Source organism: Prenolepis imparis, unplaced genomic scaffold (genome assembly GCF_030444845.1).
Source record: "Prenolepis imparis isolate NDT839.2.m4 unplaced genomic scaffold, iyPreImpa1.0 SCAF_4, whole genome shotgun sequence".
Classification (NCBI taxonomy): Eukaryota; Metazoa; Arthropoda; class Insecta; order Hymenoptera; family Formicidae; genus Prenolepis; species Prenolepis imparis.
In genome coordinates this window covers 18251012-18257776 of record NW_028141162.1, presented here as the reverse complement: position 1 = coordinate 18257776, position 6765 = coordinate 18251012, and the positions used below count along the sequence as shown (strand labels likewise).

The following is a 6765-nucleotide window of genomic DNA, read 5'->3' as shown; positions in this document are numbered from 1 at the left end:
GAGATATATGTATATGTATATGTTCGTTATAGAAAGAATTTTGTCACAAATGAGGTTTTTTCTTCTTTACGTCTCATTACGTCAGAGTACATGTGAACTGTCAGCGAGTGACGGAAGGGAATCGGGAAGTCACCGCCATTACTTTTTCGTCGTATCACTTTTGTTCTATTCTCCCGCGAGCGGCGTCTTCGTCAAAGGAATCACGTAACGTAAGTAGGAGCTTGATGAATTATCTTCGATGATTATCGGACTCGCGTCGATTTTGAAGCGATTGTGATGATGATGGGGAAAAATGCGCTCTCATAACCTCCTAAGCGATGATAAGTTCGTCGAGGCGGCGCATCGTCATCGGGTCTCTCTCCTTCCTGCAATTCCCGTAGTAAAGAACGATATTGACAAGGTGTGTGACGGTCGCGTTACACGTTGCGTAACACGTGGACGAACCGCATCGTCGAGAGACCACACGTCGTCGGGACCCACGTCTTTTCCTCCTCCGCCTCTCGTTCTTCCTCTTCCTCTTCAGGAACTTATTCGTCACCGCGAGTCCTCCTCCTCTCCGACTCGGGTTTTCGTCGCCACACCGAAGGCAGCGCGGCCGTGGACGGGCGAGCACGCTCTTTCCGACGTGACCCTAGATTATTCGATACATTTTACGGAAACGTCAACAGATGGCGAATTTCTTCCCTGACATGGAAAATAGAGACTAAAGACTAAAGGTACCTTTTCATGCTGACGCTCGACGCTCATTTTTAGCGTCAAAAGACGTCACGTGACCAAAAATAAAGATACTAATTCGTCAATTTTGGTCACGTAACGTCTTTTGACGCTAAAAATGAGCGTCGAGCGTCAGCATGAAAAGGCACCTTTAATATTCTTCATGCTTGTAAAAAAAAGCACTAATGCAGGATTACAACGTCCGATATCCGACGTATGACATGCGATATCCATAAGAAAATTTGATTTCTAGAGACTTTGGTAGAGACTCTAGAAATCAAATTTTCTTTTGTTGACGATTGCGGATTGACCAATCAGCTGACAAGTTGCTTTGCGCTGATTGATTAATCCGCAACCGTCTAGTAACTAGTAACAGAGCATTTGCAACATATTGTGGAATGGCCCTTACTGCTCGACTGTGATTGGTCGATTCCATCGACATAGGCCGGTATTCATAGTCCGATCTTATATTTAAGATCGTCTTAAGTCCGAGTTTGAGATGCTACGCAGCCATTTGATTGGTTGAATCTATATGTATAACTTGCAACTAGCAACTATATTACTATTTTTTTTTAAATCAACTTAAAAATTTTTTTACATCAATTAATTCCTCTTATTTATTTTGTACATAAAAATGTGGTAACAATCGAAAAATGAATATTTTACGAGAGTATCGTTTATGTAAATTGTAAATAAATATAATGTTATTAAAGTAAAAATTTCTCGTAAACTATTTACTTTTCGTCCACCCTACTCTTATAATTTTTAATGCTAAATATTGCGAAAAATCGATTTATAGAAATATATATTAGGGCTTCATTAGAAATGTTATAGGTTAATCTTCAAATAACCTTTAGAAATGTTAGTTAAAATTCAAGATTATCAACTTTCTTTCCTTTTCAAAATCAAATATATAGGTACTTGAACTCATAAATTTATGAGTTCAAGTACCTAATATATTTTGATTGACTATACAGATTGATAAATCCTTTTGCACAATTAAAATATTAATATTAACAAACGGGGAGGCGTTATAATTTCAGGTAAAAAACAATCTGTATAGCCAATAAATAGATTTATGTTCGAATCTAACCTCACTTTCCGTCGATAAGGCATCAGGATTTATTAGAATCCCCTTAAGTAGTAGAACTTAAACAATAAGCGATAAAAATTTATAAATAAAAGTATATATGAATAATATATATTTTTATATCCCTCTCTTTTATAATTTACAATTTTTTTTATAACTATGGTTACATAAGCGGTTTAAAAATAATAATATTATCTGAAAGTTATCTAGATAAATCGCCATATAATTTTATCTTTTATCTAGATATATATTTAAAACAAAATCATCTTCATCTTATCTAAGATGAATTTACCTATTTTTATTTCATCTTTATCTAGCTAATTTTAAAATCATCTAAGAACAACAGTATATATGACATAATAGGTTTAGTTTACATCGTGCATTTGATACGCGTATCAAATAGTAAATAACTAGTACATTGGTTTAGTTATTGGCTGATCAGCTCAAATGCACTATTTGATACGCAATCAAATGCTCGATGTAAACTAGGCCACAGGCCACTATGCTTCATTCTCCTCGGCCAAAAAAATATCTTTTATGCTCCATCTAGTTATTTCTACATCCATGGACACTGTCTGATGTCCGATATATTCTTGAATACTTCGTTCAAAGGTTATCCTTTATCCGAGCGCAGTAAGTTACTTATATTATTCAGAATTAGTTACGCGTATTTATGGAAAACTGCCATTATCTCTATGAATTCCGGTGAAGATATTAACGAGAGGTAACAATTGTTTTTTCGAAATTTCAAATTTGTCAAAAAAAAAAAAAAAAAAAAAAAAAAGATTTTCTTCAACAGCCCGGTAAGATGGCGGATGTACTTTGCCTTTGATTTTCATCCTACTCTTGTCGCGAATGTATATTCATATTTTTTTCGAGAACACGATTACAATTAGTTATCAGTTATTAATATAAATTTTTTTTGGGACGTCAATTCATAGAGTTTTTATAATTTATAGAATTTAATAATTTATATATTTAATTTCACATAATATTATATAAATCACAAAATATATATAATTTTTAAATATTTTTAAATATATATAATTTTTACATTTATTTATTTTACAGTAATAAGGTATGTTTCGGACACCAAAATCCACTATGCCTACATCTACTGCAACAACAATTACGAAGCGTCCCAAACAGATGCAAAGTTGTCTCTACACATCCTACGAATGCATGCAACCCTGCCTGGAGGGATACTCGTATTGCGCTAAGCATATCCTCGAAGATGCCAGTGCACCTTATAAACCGTGTGCTTTTGTATACAATACAAATGGAAGGAAATGTCAGAATCCAGCTCCAAAGTTGGATAGGAGGGATATCTCGTAAGTATACTCTTGCAATATAGCTTATAAAATAAATTATGAATTTTGTTTTTTAGACAAGTAAACATCTGATTTAACAGCAACAATTTCAATTTTCACAGATACTGTGGTGAACATTCTAGAAAAGCACAAATTGCAAGAATTAAATCTATGTCGCGACGTTCTTTGCCACAAACACCTGAAATGTTATTACTTAATTTAAGTCATTATGCCAAACCCGTCGATTCTAGTGCCGAAGATACAGAAGATGAAGTAGGAAAAGTCAGAGCCTTAGATCCTTTCAGTGAGCATTGCACGATTTTCACTTATCTTCATTATATATATATTTTTTGTATACTGATACCTTGATTCTCGTTTTAATTATATTACGAAACTTATATTTATTTGTTTATTCTCAAAAAAGTACTTTACATTTTTTTTTACACTTGCGCTATATTTATATAAACACTTTACAAAACATTTTTGGAAAATTTGAGTGACAAATTTTTTCTCTATTGAATAAAAATTGATATGTACTCTGTAATTTTGCATGCTGTTAAGAAAACTTGTCGCAAACTTAAATGAAAACATCAACAAGTTATTGTTTTCAGCCGAAGTTGATGCTTACAGAGTAAATGCAAGTGGAAGTGACATCTTAGATTATGCCAGTTCGTCAGAGAGCGACGTCGAGCCTACAGTCGTCAATGATACTCTGAGAGGGGTTTATCTTGATGATAGCGACAATGAAAGTTTACACAGCCCACAAGAGGATCCTTTGAAGTAAGTATATAAGCTATGACATTACATGTGCTAATTGTTTTGAAAATTACAGTCTCTTACACTGTAGAATATTTGCTAGCATGCTTCAGCTTGTGCAATTTTTAAGAAAATTGATAATTATTTTTATTATATCCATAATATCGGAGCTTGTCTATAAATTGTATCAATTAATTGCATTTGATTTATAAGTATATTTAATGGTTAAAAATGTTACAATCTAAAATGTGTCTCCATTGTTTTAACAACTGATTAAATCGTGATGCCTTTACATTATTATAGCCCTACCAAGATTTTCATACGCTTTTTGTTTTTTCTTAAAAATTAAAAACCGCGTGTTTGTTTACATAATAATTTCGTTGTAGTTGTGCTTTTCGCAAGGATAAGATACTTCTTACTCTCCAAATTGTTAGTATCAATTTTTTAAGGCACGCCGGTATTTTTACCGCGGAGGAGGTGATTTATATTGCGAGGGAGAAATTGATTAGGCTCCAGTCACTTTACATCGATCAATTTAGAAGACTGCAATATATATTGAAGGAGAAAAGACGAAAATATCTGCTTGCTTTGAAGAAAGAAAAGGAAACATTTTGTAAGTATGCTTCATTGTTGATTTTATCAGATTTCGTTACATTTTTAAATAAATTTTCAAAAAAAAATTACATTAAAAAAAATATACAGGCAGTATACACGATCAGACTAAGGAGACTGCGAAAGAGAAGAAGCTTTACGAAAAATTGAAGGCTTTAAATCGCTATCACAGACGAAGTGGCGCTGAAGCAATACTTTATAGGAAATCATTGGAACGTCGCGCACAGGTAACTTTATGTTATTCATGTGATTGCTATGAGATTATTATTAGTATTTGAATCGACGGTATAACGGAAAAATAATAAAATAATTGATAAAGCTCTGGTTAGTAAGAGATACTCAAAATAATTATAAAGGAATTTAACAATAATTTTGTTACAACTGATATCTGTGCCTAACTCTTACTGACCCTTTTCATATCTAAATTTTATATATCAGAACTTTTTCGATTTATTATTTTATTATTTTTTTATTTAATTCCAAAATAACTATAGAGGAATTTAAAAATAATTTTGTTGTATCTAATATCTATGCCTGGCTTTTTTGCTAGTCCTTTTCATGCTTGAATTTGAAATAATAATAAAAATAAAATATTCTTCAGGTAACTGAGCCAACTCAGAAGCCGCCAAATATGTCCAAGTGCGTGTTTACTGAAGGTGGTGTGAAATGCGGCGAAAGAACTCTTCCTTCGGCTAAACATTGTCGCAAACATATTCTGAAGGTACGGTATTGAAGAGAGTATATTTATATTACCTTCTACATATATATTTATATTATCTTACAATTAGTATATTTATACTACCTTCTTGGATATATAATTAATGTGTTTTTAATCTATTATTTTTTTTATTTCATTGTTGAACAGGATCAACATCAAGTTTTATTCAAAGCATGCGGAGCGATACGGGCGGACATAGAGTGTCACGAACCTGTGCCTGTTATCTTCGATTCTAACTGTGTCTTTCATATGAATTTGCCATCACCATGCAAACTTGAGCCTATGAAGGTACATGATGAATATCTAAATATCTAATAAATAATTAATTGAATTATTAATTGAATTAATATATTAAGGCTCCTGGGCTCCTAATATACTAAAGCTTCTTTTCATGAAAAAATGGCATCTAAAAATTTTCAGCATGTGCTTTCTCGCCTCTGACATCACAATTCCAACATGGTCGGCGAGGAGCCAGGACCTTAAATATTAAAAAATTTCAAATATTAATTGAATATTAATATTTGAAATCTTATATTTTAATTTTATATATTTTATAATCAAATATTAATTGAATAATTAATTTGAATTAATTAAATTATATTATTTAATTAAGTTATTCATTAATTGAATATATCTACGATTACTAAAGATAAATTGTTCCCGAGTATATATATTCTATGTATATAATTAATTGTTATAGCTTGAAGAAGAGAAACCTACGACGCGGCAAGTGTCGACGATCGACAATCAATCGATGGAGATCGATGTGGTGGGCGAAGCGCAAGAAATCGATCCCGACGACGATATGGCGGGATTGATGAGAGAGATGAACGACTCCACTCATACAAAACCCTCGTTCGCAAACGAGAGTTTGAATAGCGAGACTAGCACGGACACCGCGTTCAGTTTATCGGCGCAGATGAGCGATCGGGATGATTTTGTCAACGTATGACAGAATATATTTCTGTGATTTTCTCAAATTACGTCTGTTATTTTCGTCGATGTTGCTCGATTGATAATAACATCAGGGATAATTCGCTTCTCTCCCTGTCTACAGACTACTGTGTGATAGTATTATAGAAATTTCCTCGCTGGAATGTTAGAGTGATTCCACATATGTGCAACGGCATAATTTATTTATTTTCATGTGTAACCATTTATATCGAGTACTATCAATTGTTGAAATATTTATAAATAATGTGAGAAAATTAGAAAGAGACCGTATATTTGAAAAACTTTGGCTTGTATTAAATTATTTTAATAGTTGGAAATATTATTTAAATAACAACAATAATAAATTGATTTAAATTAATAATAGATTGGCAAATGCGTGATTATTAGAAACTCGAGATTTGTGAAAATAATTCATACTCTATTGTAATATAAAAATTTCATGACTAATTGTTTTTATGTAAGAATGTACAAGAAAATATGTTTTATGATCTAATATAGAAAAGCGAAAGCAAATTAGCTTTATAGTTTTATTATTAATATTTAAATAAAATGGTTAACTTTCTATTTTCTAAACGAGTTTTCTCTTCTCTTAATCATTTTCATAATAATTT

The 6765-nt window shown here is 32.1% G+C and overlaps 1 protein-coding gene across 4 annotated transcripts; it reads left to right on the top strand.

Annotated features, from left to right (window-relative positions):
• The first annotated feature begins 92 nt into the window (after window positions 1-92).
• Dgt1 (KAT8 regulatory NSL complex subunit dim gamma-tubulin 1) lies at window positions 93-6670 on the top strand. Of its 4 annotated transcripts, none has more exons than XM_083036090.1 (9): window positions 93-209; window positions 2876-3135; window positions 3237-3418; window positions 3726-3894; window positions 4305-4483; window positions 4573-4709; window positions 5084-5203; window positions 5348-5488; window positions 5901-6670. In XM_083036090.1, exons 2-9 carry the CDS (start codon window positions 2885-2887, stop codon window positions 6150-6152), a joined length of 1431 nt encoding a protein of 476 aa, XP_082892216.1. In that variant the 5' UTR covers window positions 93-209; window positions 2876-2884; the 3' UTR covers window positions 6153-6670. The 4 variants fall into 4 exon arrangements, with proteins under 4 accessions (XP_082892216.1, XP_082892217.1, XP_082892213.1 ...); XM_083036091.1 differs by lacking the exon at window positions 93-209 and adding an exon at window positions 2355-2437 and having other exon boundaries at window positions 4320-4483; XM_083036087.1 differs by lacking the exon at window positions 93-209 and adding an exon at window positions 2355-2437.
• The last annotated feature ends 95 nt before the right edge of the window (window positions 6671-6765 follow it).